An 18,470-nucleotide genomic window follows, 5' to 3' on the forward strand; every position below is an offset into this window, starting at 1 on the left:
TATTGACTAGATTTGGTGTGCAGAAGTAAAACATGTTGCTCAATATGTAATTAAATCTATCTTAGAACCCAAAGATGATTGGCAGTAATGGAAAATAAGAAAAAGCATTATTTGAGATCAGTGTTTTGCCATTGTGGCATTTCATAGCAATTTGTTAATTACATTTCCAGTTGCTTTTTCTGTAAAATTCCTGGTTTTACAAGTATAGCCACACTGTTTTGGGTTACATGTGTCATTAGTGTGACTTTGTATCCAGATATTTGACTCAAGTATTTTATATAAAGCCATTCATTCCTTCTAGTGTCTGTGCTGGTATGTCTGATCCTCCAGAAATTGCACCTGTGTATTTTGTAAATGCATAGAAAAGCATTTCTTGTTTAAAAAACAAAACAGAAATTGCTACAATCTTAAATTGTTAGTATTATGACATTTTGAGTCAGCTTCTCCTTCAGTATAAGTTTTTAATGTGGGGTCTGTGCTTTTTCTGAATGCTAATTTTTGACAAATTTCCTAGACTTAAAAAAAAAAAAAAATTGCTTGATATTTTCATGGTTTCCTCCTTACAGCCAAATCTTGCATCGTTACTGTGACATCCTGTTGCTCTCGAGTCTGTTTTGATAGTTTGTTGTCTACTTGGGCAGTATGGGTTAAGAATTCAAATATAAAAAATATTTTTCCAACCAAAATGCAGAAATTGAGCATTATTTTAAATCTGATAGATGAAGCAAATTTGGTGAAGTAGTTCCGATTTATTATTTAATTTGTATTACTATAGCACAGGGGTTGGCAACCTGCGGCACGCGGGCCAAAGGCGGTATGCGAGACAATTTTTAATGGCACGCCGCTGCCTGCTGGGGTCCCGGCCCCACTCAGCCTCCCCACCCACCTCTCTCCTGTGGGGGCAGGAGGCAGAAGCTTGGTCCTGTTGGCAGCCAAGCTCCCCTCTCCCCTGCTTCTTCCCCCCAGCGTGCTGCCTTCCTGCGCTACCTCTTCTCCTTCCTTGCACCAGTCAGCTGATGGCCCTTGCCAAGGGGAGGGGGAGTGGAGCTGCAGTGCGCTCACTGCTCCGGGGAGGAGGCAGAGAAGAGGTGGGGACGGACGGGGCCCTGGGGAAAAGGGTGGAATCGGGCATATCCCCTCGAGCCCCCTGCCATGAGCCGCCCCTGGCAGGGGGCTGGGAGCACCCCCACGAGCCGAGCACCCCACCCCTCTGACCTGACCCCTGCACCCCCCACACATACCCAGCCCTCCCACACTGACTCCTGCACCCCCACACACCTCCAGCCCCCATTCTGACTCCTGCACCCCCCACACATACCGACGCCCCCATGCCCTGACTCTTGTACCCCCCCCCCCACATCCCCACCCCCACCCTGAGCACCAAACAGGAGTTCCTGCACCTGCCCCCCTGCCCCCCCATCCCACTTGCACCCCCAGTCTGGGGTCCCGGCCCCGCTCAGCCTGCTGCCAGTCTGGGGTCCCGGCTTCTGGCCCCTTGCCAGCTGGGGTCCTGCAGGCCCCACTCAGCCCGCTGCGGAACTAGGTGAATAGAACCCCAGGCTGACAGCGGGCTGAGTGGGCCGGTGGCGTAAGATCAGCATTTTAAATTAAGCTTCTTAAACATTTTGAAAATCGTGTTTACTTTACATACAACAGTTTAGTTACGTAATATAGACTTATAGAGAGAGACCTTCTAAAAAACATTAAAATGTATTACCGGCACGTGAAACTTTAAGTTAGTGAATAAGTGAAGACTCGGCACACTGCTTCTGAATGGTTGCCGACCCCTGCTACAGCACCTAGGAGCCCTAGTCATGGGCCAGGCCCCCATTGTGCTGGGTGTTGTACAGACACAGAACACAGACAGTCCCTTGTCTCAAGACTTTACAATCTGATCTAAAGAAATAGCATTCTGCCTGATGAATACATGCTGTAAAAAGCAACCTGTAAATCCAGGTTAACTTGACTGATACTGTTGATAGCTTATGATATTTAACAAAAACTTGTTCTGGGGAACATGTATCATCAGAAGTTCGATGTCAGAGCTGTTCAGAAGAGTGAGAGGTTCAGTGCTTCAACAGTAACATGAACATACAAGGTTCTGTTTTGGAAGCAACACACACCAACAATCTGTATTTGAAAAATTGGCAGCATATGACATGCAAGCTTCTATTCGTCTGTTATATAGGCAGTAGATAAACTTACTCACTGTAGTTCTAGTTAGGGTTAACTGCTAGCATTCATCATCTAGATTCCCCTGATTTCTTTTAATGTACTTTAAGCACATAGGGGTTTACGTGTTGTTTCAAGACAGATCTAATTCTTTATAATTGTATAAATTGTATCCTGTCCCCTTGTGACTATCCTAGATAGCGTATCTGTGCTGTGTATAGCCGTGTCAGTCCCAGAATATTAGAGAGGCAAGGTGGGCGACCCTCGAAGTGCCTTTCCCAGGCCTGAAGAAGAGCTCGGTATAACCTTGAAAGCTTGTCTCTCTCACCAACAGAAGTTGGTCCAATAAAAGATATTATCTCACCCACCTTGTCATTAATAGTTAATATATATATCAGATACACTAACCTTTATTACACTCCTACATTATTACTTTAAACTTCTAATTTACATATTTACCTCATAATTAAGGAAAACAGACTTCTGAATGGAGCATTTAACTTCTCAAAGTAATATATTGCATTCTCTCCTAATTTAACAGTAGGTAGATTTTTCCTGTAATGTTCTGAAATAAAATAGGCTACTGTAGCCAAAAGGTGTTGCAGTTTGAAAATGTTCTCTGGCTTCACTAGCCAGTTTCCTATTTGAATTTAAAATGATACTTGTCTCAGATGTATTTTCACACAGCTGTTAACTTCTGGAAGGGACACCATGATATAAAACTACATAGTTAACATCAGAATTGGCATGGAAACAGAATTAAATGTTTGAAAATATTGTATAATGGGAATCTAACTTTTTTGGGTGAAGATTCCCCCACAAACTTTTTAATTTAAAAAAGGTACTGTTGAACAGTAGAGTACTTTTAAAATGTCATCTCTTGTATCATGTACTTGTGGAAATGTACAGGTTTGTTTCTGTTCACTTTTTTCCAGGGTGCCCGTATGAGTTTGTCTCTCTTGAATGGTTACAGAAATGGTTGGATGAATCTGCCCCTCCCAAACCCATAGATAACACTGCATGCTTGTGTTCACATGGCAAATTGCACCCTGATAAAATATCAATTATGAAGAGAATATCTGAGTATGTTGCTGACTACTTCTACAGGAGATACGGAGGGGGGCCCAGGCTAAATGGTAAGATTAAACTATAGTATCTGGATATAAAGCACTCTCACATGGCAAGCTTTTTGGGGGATTTAAATTTTTGTATATTGAAATTTTGTTTTGCATCCTTTGTCAATATAATGTAGCTTCATCTTTGGCCAGAATAGCTGTCCTGCTTGTATTTTTCCAGATGGCTGCTTTTGAGAGCACTGCTTAGTTATGGTCAAGCAGATAGGCTGACTAGGGAACATGAATGGTGGATATATTTCAGATCTTGATTCTGCTTTGTGCCTTGAAGCAGTTTTGTTCAGTCACTTAAAAAAAAAAAAAAAAAAAAAAAGTAAATTTAGGTAGAAACAACTTGAAACGTTAGTATTTTAAAAAGTTTCATTAAAATAAACTTTCTGTAAAATAGCAAAACTTGTATAAAGATCCTAAAATTGGGGAGTGGTGAAGCTCCTGGGCCCATTATTTCTACAGCTGCTGTATAGGCAGTGACTCATGTATTGTATCATTCTCTGATGAGAAGAGCCAGTATTTTGGAACCCTATTCTCAGAGCAATGAAGAAGTGAGGGTGTGCTAACGAAGGAGAGAAACTGTCTGTCTTCTTTCACTTGTAGATTCCCTCAAGCAGCCCAGTGCCTAGGAAGTATGTTTATAGTGTGTATACACTGCATGTTTACATACTGTGGCAGGTTTTTTGTGAATGGTAAAACTGCCGTTGCAAATTTCTGAACTGTCCTTTTTAAACCCACGGTTTACCTAGGTCTACACATATTGCTGTTTTCAAGCTTGTTGTAGTAAATATAAACTGTTAATATCAGAAATGCAGACTTGTGAAACTGAGGGCTAGTCTACACTTACCGTCCGGGTCGACGCGGTGAGTTCGACTTCTCGGAGTTCAAACTATCGCGTCTGATCTAGACGCGATAGTTCAAACTCTGGAAGCGCCGCGGTCGACTCCGGTACTCCACCACTGCAAACGGCGGTGGCGGAGTCGACCTTGGAGCTGCGGAGTTCGACCCCGCCGCGTCTGGACGGGTGAGTAGTTCGAATTAGGGTACTTCGAATTCAGCTACGCTATTCACGTAGCTGAATTTGCGTACCCTAATTCGAACCCCCTTTTTAGTGTAGACCAGGCCTTAGGTGATGAGAAATGTTGATGCTAAAGGAACAAACCCACCCTTATAAAAACTTACTACAATTATATCTAAATTTGGTCCAGTTCAGCTGTTACCATGCATTTCCATCTAAATCATAGGTAGTAGAAAATGCCACTGTCAGCAACTACATTAAGCCTACTTGATTGACAGCACCTTCAAATGGTGATGCCTGCTCTTGCAAAAATCTTAGTTTTGTTTTTAAGTATAGCAGTAGTATTCTTGTAACATGGTGGTGTCTTTTTTGTTTCTCTAGTTAAAGCACTTTGCAAGGACTGTGTGGTAGAGAGGTGTCGAATACTACGACTGAAAAACCAATTAAACGAAGACTATAAAACTGTCACAAACTTGCTGAAAATTACAGTAAAGGGGTATGTGGTGCTGACACCTTCCAATGTTTGCATTGCACAAGTCTATTGTCAGTGATGTTAAAATCTCATTTAAAAAAAATTAAATTACTGTTTGCAGCATTGTAGCCATGTTGGTCCCAGGATATGAGAGAGACAAGGTGGGAGAGGTAATATCTTTTATTGGACCAACTCCTGTTGGTGAGAGAGAGAAGCTTTTGAGCTTACACATAAGCTTCAGGACATGAAGAGCTGTCTTTCACCAACAGGAATTGATTCATTCTGAGCCAATAGCTGTAAATCTAAGTTATGGTTTGTATTGTAAATGCTAGTCTTTTTTTCTATACAGTAATGATGGATTTTGGGTTGGAAAGTCATCCTTGCGGAGTTGGCGTCAGTTGGCTCTGGAACAGTTAAATGAACAAGATGATGATGCAGACCAGAATAATGGAAAAATGAATGGAGATGCACAGAACAAAGGTAGCTGTTTAAAACCAAGCAACCCAATTTCTCCCACTACCTGATAAATAGATTGGATGTTCCTATAGTATTGATTAAGCATTCTAGCTGTTCTGTTTAGTTGTAGGGATTGTTTTGAGCAGGTCTGAATGATATACAGTAGAACCTCAAAGTTACGAACTGAGCAGGCAACCGCACATCCCATTTAGAACTGGAAGTCTACAATCAGGCAGCGGCAGAGTTCTCCCCCTACCCCCACCCAAGATAAGCAAATACAGTACTTTTAAACATAAACTACTAAATAATAAAGGGATAGCAACATTTTTCTTCTCCCTTTTAAAGATCAAAGCTGTATTAAGTCAATGTTCAGTTGTAAACTTTTGAAAGAACAACCATAATGTTTTGTTCAGAGTTACTAACAGCCTCCATTTCCGAGGTGTTTGTAACTCTGCGGTTCTACTATAGTACAAAGTAGCATATATTAGATCCATATTTTGAGCAATTTCAAAAGCAATATATACTTTTGAAGAAAAAAAGTTTTCAGCAGGTCAAACTCTGCCCTCACTACACCTATGTAATCCCACTAGGCATGTAAATAGTGTTTTTAAAAAAGTAACTGTTCATTAAAATTGTATTGGTTAAACATTTAACTGTTAATGAGTTCACAACATAGGTGCGGGAACTAGGGATGCGGAGGGGCAGGGGAAGGGGGAGCCAGCAGCACCCCCACTTTTTACATGGGGTCCTAGCTGCTGCCTCATGTCCAAACTGAGATGGGAAAGGGGCCAAGGCTGGGGGCAGGCGCAGGGCCGGCAGGCAAAATCCCAGGCACAGCACATTAGGCATTTAAATGTTAACTCAATACATTACCAGTAAGACTGATGCTTATCAGTTAACTGGTTAACATTGTACATCCCTAACTCCCAGTTAAAACTGAAGGTAGAATCTGGCCCTGCAGTTGGAACTCTAGGCCATGTCTACACTATGGGTGCTATAACAGTACAGCTACGGCACTGTAGCTATGCCACTGTGGCACCGTAATGTAGATGGTTCCTTTAGCGATAGAAGGGTTTTTTCTGCGACTGTAGGAACTCCACGTATGGTAGCTAAGTTGATGGAAGCATTCTTCCATCGGCCTAGTTGTATCTACACTGGAGCTTAGGTTGGCATAGCTATGGCACGTAGGGATGTGAATTTTTCACACCCTCTGAGTGCTGTAGCTGTGATGTAAAACAACTTTCAAGTGTAAAACAGGCCTCAGTTGTCAACTGTTTAGGTGCAATCCATTTTATTTTCCCCTGCAGAGCTAATGGGAATGACTAGTAAAAACTTTCCTTGTCAAAGTAAGCACATGTTACTTTTTATTACTTCTGATATTGCCCACAGTGTTGTAGGCACTTTCCAAAACAGAAAAGGCACAATCCTATCTGCAAGTTACTCACATTGAAGCCTTCCAGGCGGAGTGGTTCTTGGCCTCATTTGAAGCCGTTGTGGAGCAGCAATGGGGACATCTGGTTTGGATCAGACTCCTCAAAGCAGAGAGCTGACTAATATTTTGCCTGTAAGATTTGTGTTCCCTCCACTCTGATCTGGTGGTAACTTTTCTATTAATTCTGATCTGAGCCGCAAAGAGCCCAGGTGTTCTAGCTATAATGAATGCTACCTTTTGTAGTCTCATATAGAAGATAGTCTTGCGCTCCATGAACTTCAGAGCACTCACAATATATTGTAATGCACAATCCTGCCCTGGTACTGGAGGAATGGGCCAATAAACTTAAAGGCATATTGTTGAAGTTTCCTCAGTGTTAGAATTTTGCAGCAATTTGAAAAGGAAGCAAATTGTTACAGTTCCTCCAAAAAATCAAATTCTACTACAGAGAGCTTTTGTGCAATCTACTTTTTGTTTTGGTCAGATGAGTCAACTGAAGAAAAGAGGGAGGAGGAAGAGGAATTAAATTTTAATGAAGACCTTGTTTGCCCACATGGTAAGTGTGTATGTAGGGGGCAGAACTCCTTTAACAAAGTTTATAAATCAACATTATTACCTGTGTTTGTGGCAATCTAGTGGAAGAGGTGGCATCAATGATATCTGGCAAGTTTTGTGAAAAGTGGTTTGTAGGAGATAAGGGCAAGGCATATGCACTGGTGAAGATGCTCATCTGTAAGGTGATTGTGGTGTTGTTTTTTTATAATGTTCATGGTAGAAAACCCATATTCGCAGAGGTATGTTGATCCAAACATTGTTAAAAGATGGCTAGATTCTGGCTATTCTGAAACTGGTCAGCATATTGAGTCCAGAAATCACAAAGTCCTACTTCTCTGAATTTTTCCTTCAAGAACATCTGAGCTCTGGAGCCTTACAATTTCTAATTCAAAGGCACCTTCATCACCTGAATCAAGAGTGTTCTTTGCTTCAGCAGAGACAACAAATGGATCACGAACAAATAAAAGCAAATCCTTTGGAATTTTAAAACTCTCAAATCGAATTTTAAAATTTTCGATGAGATTTTTTTTTAGGAATTCTTCCATTTTGTTTTCATTGAAGTTTCATCTATAGCAATAACATGTAATGTGGGAAAGTACATCATCTTTTCTGTTAAGTCTGTCTGAAAGATTTCAAGATTCTTCTGAAAGGCATACATTTTTTCAAAGAGATTCCCAATGCTGCTTGCATGGCCTTGGAGCTGCAATTTGAGGGAATTCAAGTGACCAGTAATATTGCACAGAAAAGCTACCTGTGACAGAGGGAACATCATCATTCCTAAATTCCATGAACTCACAAGCTTTGTTGGTCTTGTGGTTTGAAAGAAATTCTATTTATTTTTGAATTGCACAAAACCTCTCTAACACTCACCCCCTACATAATGATGTTCTCTGGTTGTGCTGGAACAGGTCACTGTATTTGGCTGAAATGTCCTGTAAAAGAACATTTAAAAGACAGTGTTGGCAAGCTGGAAATTGAATGTATGCAGTTCACCAATCTCATCACAATATCTATTGGGTTTTTTTTTCAAGTCCCCAGACAACTTACTGCACAGGACAGTCTGGTAAATGATGCAGTGAAGTGTATTTAATGAGGGATATATCATTGCCAAACTGTAGAGCAAAGACCTTCTCTTTCCCTGTCGTGGAGGGACCTCCATCTGTAACCAGCAAGTTTACTTTCTGCAGAGCTAAACTTTTTTTTTTTTTTCAAAAAAGCTTTTTACCTTTTCAAAAATGATCTCTCCTGTAGTGTAGATTTCTAATGGTATTAAGCACAAAAAGTCTTCCTTGAAAACTTCACTGTCATAAAATCTGACAGATTCGTCCACTTCAAGAGACATCTCTTTTAAATTGGAAGGCAGTGCTGACAAACAGGTCTCATAAATTACCTCCAATCTTCGCACTGCTATGGATCAGGCAAGGGAACTTGCTTCACAATGTCATCCTTATTTCTATCTCCGTCAAAAAGCTCCTCCAGCGTTTCCAGCGTGCACTCCTTCACAAGCTTGGCATCCAGGAAAGGCTTTTTCTTTTTAGCTAGTACCAACATTATCCAAAAAGAAACAGCTGTTGCTTTTCATATATAGTCGTTGATATTGTGAGAATATTTGAAGTGTGATACAAAAACTTCATATTTTCAATTTTGTCACATCTTGCAACACTGCCAGGAGGATAGGCTACATTGAAGTTTCTGTTCTTTGATTCAAAGTGGTGCCTTAAGTTGATGACCGTACAGATAGAAACAGTGGTTTGGCATATTAAACGCAAAGGTTTTTCATTTAAATGAGGTGGCATAATAAGAAAATCTGCTGGCCAGTTTGGGTTAAAAGCTCGGTTTTCGCTGTCGAGTTTGCAACGTTGTGACGAAGTGGGGGATTTGTGACATACGTTTACTCACACTCATTCATTTTTGGCTCCATTTCCATCACTAATGAAAAACGAATGGCATCCTAACTAAATCGTAGCCGATGCTATTGTAAGAACTTAAGATCCAGTAAGCAGGGCTTAATTTGGCCCCGGCACCTCTGGGCTCCAGGCCAGCAGCCACCACTCTCCGGCCGTCCAACTCTGAAGGTGGCGCTGCTGGTGGTGGTTGTGCTGCCTTCAGAGCTGGGCACCCAGCTGGCAGCTACTACTGTGTGGTCGCCCAGTCAGTGGTTCATTTGTAGAGGGGCTTGCTGGCACTGACCCCCGACACCTCTTTCTTTACAAATGAAGCCCTGCCAGTAAGTTACTTACTAAGGAAGTCCTAGGCAAATGATACGCGGCGCATTGCTGTTTATTAATTTAATTATAAACATTTTTTTCAGGTGTGCTGGTGGGCCACAGAGAGAGCCTGGGTGGGCCACATTTGGGCTGCGGGCCACCTATTGAGAATCACAGACCTAGATGTTGCAGAAAGTTATTAGCAATTCAGCTGGTGTTGCTCTTCCCTCTGATCTTTCGGTGCTAAACTGCTGCCTCAATATGAAGTAGAGGGATTCTGTTCTGTGGCAGGGAGCTGTTTTTTGGATAAGACAAAAGTGCATGGTCTGTGGCCATTTAAAGCTTATGAAAGCTGTGAAAGTACTTTGAGGTTTTGGATGAAATATACTGTGCAATCAGTCATGATTAAGGCTACGTTTTAGTCAAGGGTATTTTTAGTAAAAGTCGTGGACAGGTCACAGGCAGAAAACAAAAAATCATATGTCCATGTCTTATACAATATAACCCTGACTTAAATATTTGGGGGGGGGGGCAGAGGGGCACCATGGGTGCTTAGGGGTCGGGGGGGGGGCAGCAGCCTGGAGGCACTTGGAGAGGGCTCCGTGAGGGGAGGGTTTGGTGGGGCTGGCAGGCTCCTTATCTGGCTCCGCACCTCCCCAGAAGCAGCAAAATCCCTCAGCTCCTAGGTGGAGGCGTGGCCCGGCAGCTCTGCACGCTGCCTCTGTTCCGAGCGCCGTCTCCACAGCTCCCATTGGCTGGGAACTGCAGCCAATGGGAGCTGTGGGGGTGGTGGTTACAGGCGGAGGCTGTGCGCGGAGCTCCCTGGCGGCGCCTCCGCATAGAAGCCAAGGGATGTCGCTCTTCCGGGAGCCTCCCAACCCGCCTGTGAGGTAAGCACCGCCCAGAGCCCTCACCCCCTTCCACGCCCCAGCCCATAGCCCCCTCCCACATCCGAATTCCTGCTGCTGCTGGGATGGGGGGGCACAGTGGCCCAAGATTGCCCTAGCAGCAACCAGTGCAGCTGGCCCACGGGCTGCCTGAGCTGCTCAGGTGACCCCTGGGCCAGCTGCACTGGCCACTGCAGAAGTCCCAGAGGTCCCAGAAAGTCATGGAATCCGTGACCTCCGTGACAAACTCGCACCCTTACTCATGATTATTTGTGGCATGGTATCCGTTCCCTTCCTTCTTGTACATTAAGAAAATAAAAACTCTCTAAAGTGAGAGACTGTGGATGTGTGGAATAAAAAATACTTTCAGTAAATATTTTGGTATCCTCGACATCAGGATTGTAATCAAATTGCTGGGTATTTTGAGACCTGTTCCATATGTTTTAAGCCTAACATGAGATGCTGTATAACATTAAGTGATGGATAATTAGTTGCATCCTCTACTATCCATGTCTTTAAGTCTCCCTTTTTGTGCAGAATATTGGCACTTTTAATGGACTATAACTGCTCCATTTTGGAGGCATTATCATACTGTAATCGTAGCAGTTAGGCCTTCAGGTCTGTGTGGGACGATTAATGGGTGTGACAAGCATGTATGCGATATGAATTAACAATGCAGTCTCCACCACTCAAACTAATGAGATGCTCGCTTTGGGATTAGTAAAGCTGTATTCTCAAATAGAATGTTTAAAATGTCTTTTTAACCCTTTTTCATTGTTGTTGTGCATTGTAATTGACAGTCCCACAAGGCTAATATAAAACTGCAGAGCAGAATGATGAAACGCCATAAAAATAAGCATTTTGAAAATATTTCTCTAAAAAATGACTAGTTTCATTATAAATTGATCTGTGACTTTGGTCCACATAAAAAATAAATGACATTAAATATTGGGGCCATCAAAAGTTCAGGTTTCATTATCCTGAGCTAACATCAGATTGTTCTTGTAAAATGCTCTTTTCACCTTATGCGTTCAAAATTTTCCATTGAATTAAGTGTATCAGCTAATCTGTTTTCTCTGTAATAGACAGTTAATTTTGCAGAGGCGGAAACTACTTCCTTCATGGTGCTTTCTGCAGAGTCCAGGGCTTGATCTGTTAGGTCTGGCTTCCATCCAAAAATATCAGAAAGGTTTTTCCCTTCTGAATTCCCACTACCATCATCTTATATGCATATGTCAGGAACCTTTTTCATCTCTAATTCCAGAGGATTGTTATTTCTTTCTCTCTGGTAGTTTCCTGACCTCCTTGAATAATTTTTGTCTGATTACCAGGTTAGGCCATTTTGATGTTCATGCCCAGAATCTACTCTGAAAAGAGAGAGATGATGAGAGGGGACAGTGGTTACTCCTGAGGGCATTCTGTGCCAAAAAAATAAAAATTCTGTGCACAGTATTTTAAAATTCTGCAAGTTTTATTTGTCAATAAATCAATGCAGAGGCTCCAGCATGGCAGTGGGAGCACAGTCCACTGGCTGTACCAAGGTGGGAGATCACCCTACAGCAGGGGATGGCAAACTAAGGCCCACGGGCTGGATCTGGCCCCTGAGCCATTTTAAGCTGACCTATGAGCTCCTGCTGGGGAGCTGGGTCGGGGGCTGCACCACACGGCTCCCGGAAGCCGTGGCATGGCCCCTCTCCAAGGGTCAGGGGCCGCTCCACGCCTAGGAGCTGGAGAAGGGACATGCCACTGCTTCTGGGAGCCACTTGAGGTAAGTGCTGCCTGGAGCCTGCACCCCGAGCCTCTCCCCATTCCCTAACCCCCTACCCCAGCCCTGATCCCCCTCCTGCTTTCCAAATCCCTCGATCCTAGCACAGGGCGGCACCCTCCTGCACCCCAAACTCCTCATCCCCAGCTCCACCCCAGCGCCTGCACCCCCATCCGGAATCTGCACTCCTTCCTGCACCCCTGCCCTAGCCCTGACCCCCCCCGAACCCCTCGGTCCCAGCCCAGAGCACCCTCCTACACCCCAAACTCCTCATCCCCAGCTCCACCCTAGTGCCTGCACCCCCATCCGGAATCTGCACTCCTTCCTGCACCCCTGCCCTAGCCCTGACCCCCCCCCGAACCTCTCGGTCCCAGCCCAGAGCACCCTCCTGCACCCCAAACTCCTCATCCCCAGCCCCACCCCAGAGCCTGCACCCCCATCCGGAATCTGCACTCCTTCCTGCATCCCTGCCCTAGCCCTGACCCCCCATGAACTCCTCGGTCCCAGCCCAGAGCACCCTCCTACACCCCAAACTCCTCATCCCCAGCCCCACCCCAGAGCCTGTACCCCCATCCGGAATCTGCACTCCTTCCTGCATCCCTGCCCTAGCCCTGACCCCCCCTGAACTCCTCGGTCCCAGCCCAGAGCACCCTCCTACACCCCAAACTCCTCATCCCCAGCCCCACCCCAGAGCCTGCACCCCCATCCGGAATCTGCACTCCTTCCTGCATCCCTGCCCTAGCCCTGACCCCCCCTGAACCCCTCGGTCCCAGCCCAGAGCACCCTCCTACACCCCAAACTCCTCATCCCCAGCCCCACCCTAGTGCCTGCACCCCCATCTGGAATCTGCACTCCTTCCTGCATCCCTGCCCTAGCCCTGACCCCCCCCGAACCCCTCGGTCCCAGCCCAGAGCACCCTCCTACACCCCAAACTCCTCATCCCCAGCCCCACCCTAGTGCCTGCACCCCCATCTGGAATCTGCAGTCCTTCCTGCATCCCTGCCCTAGCCCTGACCCCCCCCGAACCCCTTGGTCCCAGCCCAGAGCACCCTCCTGCACCCCAAACTCCTCATCCCCAGCTCCACCCTAGTGCCTGCACCCCCAACCAGAGCTCTCGCCCTCTTCTGCACCCCAACCCCAATTTTGTGAGCATTCATGGCCCAATATACAATTTCTATTCCCCAATGTGGCCTTCAGGCCAAAAAGTTTGCCCACCCCTGCCCTACAACCTCCCCACCCCTGGTACACGGACTCAGTGGTGAGGCTGCACCTGACCCTAACACAGCACAAGGCCTGGGCCTGCCCCAGATACACCCTGGGGCCCTGCACCTCAGTGCCAGGCGTACCTGGTGTGGGCAGGCAGGATCCAAGTGTGGACGTCCTCAGTGTGGGGGGGATCCAAGTGTGAGGTGAGAGGATTCTGTGTGGGACAATCTGGGTGTGCAGACAGCTCAGTGGGGGATCTAGGTATGGGGGGATCTGGATGGGGAATTCCAGGTGCAGGGGCAATGGGACTCTGCAGGGGCTTCCAGGTGAAAGTGGTTGGGGCTCAGCGGAGGGGTCTGGGGGAGTGGGGCTTGGTGGGGTGGGGGTCTGGGTGCAGCTAGTTGGGGGACAGTGGCATGGGGGTCTGGATGTGGGAGCTCAGGGTGGTGCAGGTTGGTGTGGGTTGTCAGTCTGGGGGAGTTCAGTGTGGAGCTCAGCGGGGGGTGGTATGGGTGCAAGGGGGCTCCAGATGCAGGGGTTGAGGTTCAGTGGGGTGGGGTTCAAGTGTGGAGGGCTAGGGAGGCTCTGGGTGTATAGGGTGAGGCTTGGTATGGGTGTCTGGGCATAGGTGGTCCAGATGCACGGGGGTTGAGCAGATGAGAGAGCAGCTCCCTGTGCAACGACTCCTCCCCTGCACAGCTGATGAGCAATAGGGGCAGGAAGGCGGGGAGGATGCTGAGTTTCCTGCAGTTGGGAGAGGTTTCTGGGGGTGGGTCTGACACAGCCCCAGCCAGTCCTTGCAGGAGAACAGGAAGTCGGATCCTCTCCAGCCTGGCTGGGACTAGCAGCTGATCCTGGCTCAGGGTAGGAGCCACTGGCTGGGGTGTCCTCAGCCCTGCGGTGATTTACCTCTCCTCCAGGTGCCTGAAACAATGTACCTGTGCAGCTAGGGAGTGGCGCTTGACTGCTCTTGCCGCTTCCCTGCCAGAAAGTCATTTTTCTGCAGAGAAGCAAAGAAATCTGCGGGGGACATGAATTCTATGCACGCGCAGTGGTGCACAGTTCTCCCAGGAGTAAATGGTCAGGGTCTTTGCCTTCCAGATGGTATAGCATTTGTACATTCTGGTCAGATTTTCCACCTATCACTATAGCTTATTAGTCTGGTTTCATAAATCTTATGATGTCAGAGCAATTACTTGCACAATCTTATTTTCATGTCCCTGATGGTTTCTGGAAATCATTCCAGTCCTGTTTTCGCCATATGGTGAGCCTAGGTTAATAATTGGTCAAATTTAGCAACTGCTATTTTAAAACAATCAAGTCTGACCTTCATTTATTGTAATAAATCCAGGAATGGAGTGTTGCTATTTTTTTCTTTGGGAAATTGGCAGTTGTTCAGACTTTGTCACAGTGAGAGAAGATGACAGGTCAATGGCATTGAAGACTTGTTCTAATACTAAAGAAATAGAGCCAAGGAGTTTCCTCGGTGTGTTTTTCTGTATCTTTTGGCTAACACACCCATTTCATGCTGGGGTAGACTATAGAAAGAGAAGAAACTGTTAAATAGTTCTTAGCTAGCCTCTACTCCCTCAACTACAGCAACTTTTCAAGTGTTTTTTCTTCCCACTGTTGGTTAATTCCCACTTTAAAGGTTGAGCATCATTCTTTCCCATAGCAGTGTTTGGTTGTTTGCTGTTTGCCGTTCACTACTCTACCCTCTGTACTGAAACTAATATTTTTCTCATTTTGTTGTGCATCAGCATTGTTACCACACCTTGTAATACCACTGGGCTTTTGACGCAGCAGCAGCAGTTAAATAGTGAGGGCTCAGTTGTGTTGTACCTCTCACCTTTACAACTATAAGTCAGGCAAAAATTATGGCTGTCAGCAATGAAGTAGCATAGTTTCTCATATATGAAATACCATGTTTTCCCACCATCTTGAATCTTACACATAAATTTGATGCCTGTATTGCGGCACAGTGACCTTTTTGGCATAGTTGTTACCAGGATAACTCGTAAATACTTTCTATTAATTCGTTATCTTACTGATTGTCAGTTTTTTTCTTTGTCAGTTTCCTGAAAAATAGTTCAAGATAAATGATATGTAATTGGCATCATTTTTTAATAATATTTGGTACACCTCACTTCATATTTTCCTCTCACACAGAATTAATTCCACTCAACTGGATGTAATAAGGCACTCTTGATCAAAAGATTCAAGTGATGGAGTGGCATTCAGCTTTCTGCACGGTTTGTGCAGTTCACTTTTTTCAAAATGGGCATTATAGAAAGCGGAATCTGCCATGTTTAATTCTGGTTTCTAACTGTGTTTGAGTGTCCTGTGGAGCTTCACATTCTAAGCGATTGCTACAGAAATGTGGAGTTTTAAATGCAATAACACTTTCAGAAGGGTAGTTGTGGGAGAACATGTTGGACAGAATTTTCAGTGCCTGAAGTTAGGCACCTAAAGCCATATTTAGGCGAATAAATCATGGTAGCCTTATTTTTCCAGAGGTACACCTCTACCCCGATATAACGCGACCCAATATAACACAAATTTGGATATAACGCAGTAAAGCAGCGCTCCGGGGGGGCGGGGCTGCGCGCTCAGGTGGATCAAAGCAAGTTCGATATAATGCGGTTTCACCTATAACGTGGTAAGATTTTTTTTTGGCTCCCGAGGACAGCATTGTATCAGGGTAGAGGTGTATGTAGCACATGCAGCTTCATTTTTAAGTCACTAAAAGTTGTGGGGTGCTCAGCAGCTTTGAAAATCAAACTACTTTTTAGGTACATAATTTGAGGCACCCATGAGTGGGAAAACATTAACCCGTGTGTGTGCTTGTATCCTCGATCCTGGTTCTGTTCTTACCCTTAATTTCTCTTCCTATTCCATGGATTTCTCTCTTTCCTTTCCTTTTGTTGCATTTGAATCTGCTGCTTAGGCCAGTGGCGCTGGGACATTTTTAATAGTGGGGGAGCTGAAAGCCAGCCCCCTAACCCTGTCCATGCTCCCTCCTCCCAGAGCTGGGACCAAGAGCAGGACCATGTCTGCAGGAGGGGGGGGGACCCAGACAGGGGTAAGGTAGCCAGGAGCCCCATGTAAAACCTGGGTACTGCAGCCCCCATAGTTCCCGTGTCTGTGGCTCAGGCACATAGTTTTGTAAATCCAAAGGGCAATCATGGTAGATTAAGATCTTTCTGTTTTTAAATAGAAATGCTGTTTTAAGAATGTATTGGGTTAGCTTTTAAAATAATTAGCTATAATTCTTAAACCATACTGTTGCTGTGAGTAAGCACTAAAATCCTACCTCCAGGAGGAAACTTAATCATTGATGGGATAGAAATAAAGGCTGACGGTGACTCTTCTGTGTAAGTTGCTCTTTTTCTTTTTATTCAAGTGTTGACACAGGTGTCAGATTATAAGGGTGTAAAATCTACTTCTGTATTCATACAGGTAATCTCTTAAATCTGTTTTAGTGCTGTGAAACTTTTGCTGAGTATTTGCAGAACAAAAATGCTCTCTTGGATTTCTCCATGCAGGTGACCTATGCATATCAGAAAATGAAAGGAGGGTTGTTTCTAAAGAAGCCTGGAAAAAGCTCAAGCAGTATTTTCCAAAGGCCCCAGAATTTCCAAATAGCAAAGAGTGCTGTTCCCAGTGCAAGGTATCTGAATATCTGATGACTTTGTAAGTCTTTTCACAGTTCATGTATGATGGTAGCTCTAGCTTTCATGTTGGCATTCACCTGGCTTAAAATGTATGGGAGGAAAAAAATCTGCTTTTAAAAAAAATAGCACCTTTGAAAACAAACACAAGTGGCCAAAAGGACTCTCTGTTTTCACAGCGACAAAGGGTCCTGTGGCACCTTATAGACCAGGGGTAGGCAACCTATGGCACGTGAGCCAAAGGCGGCACGTGAGCTGATTTTCAGTGGCACTCTCACTGACCGGGTCCTGGCCACCGGTCCGGGGGGGCTCTGCATTTTAATTTAATTTTAAATGAAGCTTCTTAAACATTTAAAAAACCTTATTTACTTTACATACAACAATAGTTTAGTTATATATTATAGACTTATAGAAAGAGACCTTCTAAAAACGTTCAAATGTATGACTGGCACACGAAACCTTAAATTAGAGTGAATAAATGAAGACTCGGCACAGCACTTCTGAAAGGTTGCCGACCCATGTTATAGACTAACAGAAGTATTGGAGCATAAGCTTTCATGGGTGAATACCCACTTCATTTTCACACAGATTCTGGAAAGAGAAGGAGAGGAAAATGAAGCCCTGCATAAGATGATGGCAAGTGAGCAGAAGACTGCTCTCCAGAACCTGTTCCAAGACAAATGCAGACCGTGTCTTGGTAGCTGGCCTCAGGTACAAAGACTAAGAAAGGTTGATTGTCTGTCAGATCTGGGAAAAGGCTATTGGTGGACTCTTGCATTTGACAATAGAATGTAAAATTCTGATCTATTAGAAGGGAATTTGTGTGTGTAATCCTTGAGCAAAATATTAGACCATGCAAACATGGTGTAAAGCTTATTGAAAAAAAGTTCCTTACAAATCCTTTAAGCACTGACTTGGATACTCTCTTTGGATAAAGAACTCCAGGGTGCTCTTTTGAAGTGAGTATCTTTCAAGAGAATGTCCTTTAAAATGAAAAAGAATAGCAAATATTAGTTGAAGTAAACTTCCTCCAGTTCCGTCTGTGTCCTAAGTATTGACCTGGCCCTGTTTCTGCAGTGTCTTGAGTACTTCACAAACGTGAATGCATTTCTTCTTGAAACCCCTCTGTGAGGCTGAGCAGGGCCGTTATCCCCATTGTACAGATGGGGAACTGAGTCTCTCTGTGCCTGTGAGATGTGCTCGGGGCTGTCTGGTATAGAGCAGGGAACTGAACCTGGATCTCCTGAGTCCTAAGTTGACATTGGACCTGACCTTATTGCATGGAGGTTGATACTTGATCAGAGAGAAATTTAGTGTTTTTTCCCCTTCCATCCAAATGTCACTCAAACATCAGTAAACCTCCCTTTCAGCCTAATCTTGAATCCCAGCTAGTTTCTCAGTGTCCCCCTGCTCCCCCCCTAAATTTGTCTCCAGGCCTGGGTCTTATCCCCTACCTTTTGGTCCCACATCCGCCACCTGCTTTCTCCAGATGGTCTTGTCAAGCA

The 18,470-nt window shown here is 44.8% G+C and overlaps 1 protein-coding gene across 2 annotated transcripts in view; it reads left to right on the forward strand.

Annotated features, from left to right (window-relative positions):
* The window catches only part of USP48 (ubiquitin specific peptidase 48), a 55,065-nt gene that overhangs the window by 21,194 nt on the left and 15,401 nt on the right, over window positions 1-18,470 (forward strand). For both annotated transcript variants that reach the window (XM_044996128.1, XM_044996129.1), the window contains exons 13-18: window positions 3,108-3,308; window positions 4,696-4,810; window positions 5,136-5,266; window positions 7,159-7,230; window positions 16,840-16,964; window positions 17,554-17,676. In XM_044996128.1, the coding sequence (XP_044852063.1) occupies window positions 3,108-3,308; window positions 4,696-4,810; window positions 5,136-5,266; window positions 7,159-7,230; window positions 16,840-16,964; window positions 17,554-17,676 (767 nt within the window). The remainder of the gene's footprint in view (window positions 1-3,107; window positions 3,309-4,695; window positions 4,811-5,135; window positions 5,267-7,158; window positions 7,231-16,839; window positions 16,965-17,553; window positions 17,677-18,470) is intronic.

Source organism: Mauremys mutica, chromosome 21 (genome assembly GCF_020497125.1).
Source record: "Mauremys mutica isolate MM-2020 ecotype Southern chromosome 21, ASM2049712v1, whole genome shotgun sequence".
Classification (NCBI taxonomy): domain Eukaryota; kingdom Metazoa; phylum Chordata; order Testudines; family Geoemydidae; genus Mauremys; species Mauremys mutica.